A 504-nucleotide genomic window follows, 5' to 3' on the forward strand; every position below is an offset into this window, starting at 1 on the left:
CAGAGTGGATGTCTGCATTAGGCGCATGCATATGATTATAATACCGTTTTATAACAACAATAATAACGAATAATAAATAAAAAGTAAATTTTATTTTATTTTTTATTTTTTTATTTTTTTATTTTTATTTTTATTTTTTTTTTGTTTGTTTTGCTGCAGGGTGTTGCTGATGCTTTGGGTGTTGGTTTGTTTGTGTGTCACTGCGGGGCGGGGAGAGAAAAAGGAGACAGCGAAGGAGACAGAGAAGGAGACAGAGAGAGAGACAGAGAGAGAGAGAGAGATAGAGAGAGAGATAGAGACAGAGAGAGAGACAGAGAGAGAGATAGAGAGAGAGAAGGAGACAGAGAAAAAAAAGAGAAAAAAGGAGACAGAGAAAAAAAGGAGACAGCAAAAGGAGACAGAGAAGGAGACACATTCACCGCCTTCACCTGGAGCCCCATCACTGTAACACTTTTTTTTTTTTTTTTTTTTTTTTTTTTTTTTTTTTTTTTTTTTTTTTTTTTT

At 34.1% G+C, this 504-nt stretch overlaps 1 protein-coding gene across 1 annotated transcript in view; it reads left to right on the forward strand.

The window, feature by feature from the left end:
- The window catches only part of EMH_0084240 (zinc carboxypeptidase, putative), a gene marked incomplete at both ends in the record, with an annotated part of 8840 nt that overhangs the window by 5651 nt on the left and 2685 nt on the right, over positions 1–504 (forward strand). The window contains one exon of the mRNA XM_013494407.1: positions 160–444. Within this exon, the coding sequence (XP_013349861.1) occupies positions 160–444 (285 nt within the window). The remainder of the gene's footprint in view (positions 1–159; positions 445–504) is intronic.

This window comes from Eimeria mitis, genomic scaffold (assembly GCF_000499745.2).
Source record: "Eimeria mitis Houghton genomic scaffold, Emh_scaff114, whole genome shotgun sequence".
NCBI lineage: Eukaryota > Apicomplexa > Conoidasida > Eucoccidiorida > Eimeriidae > Eimeria > Eimeria mitis.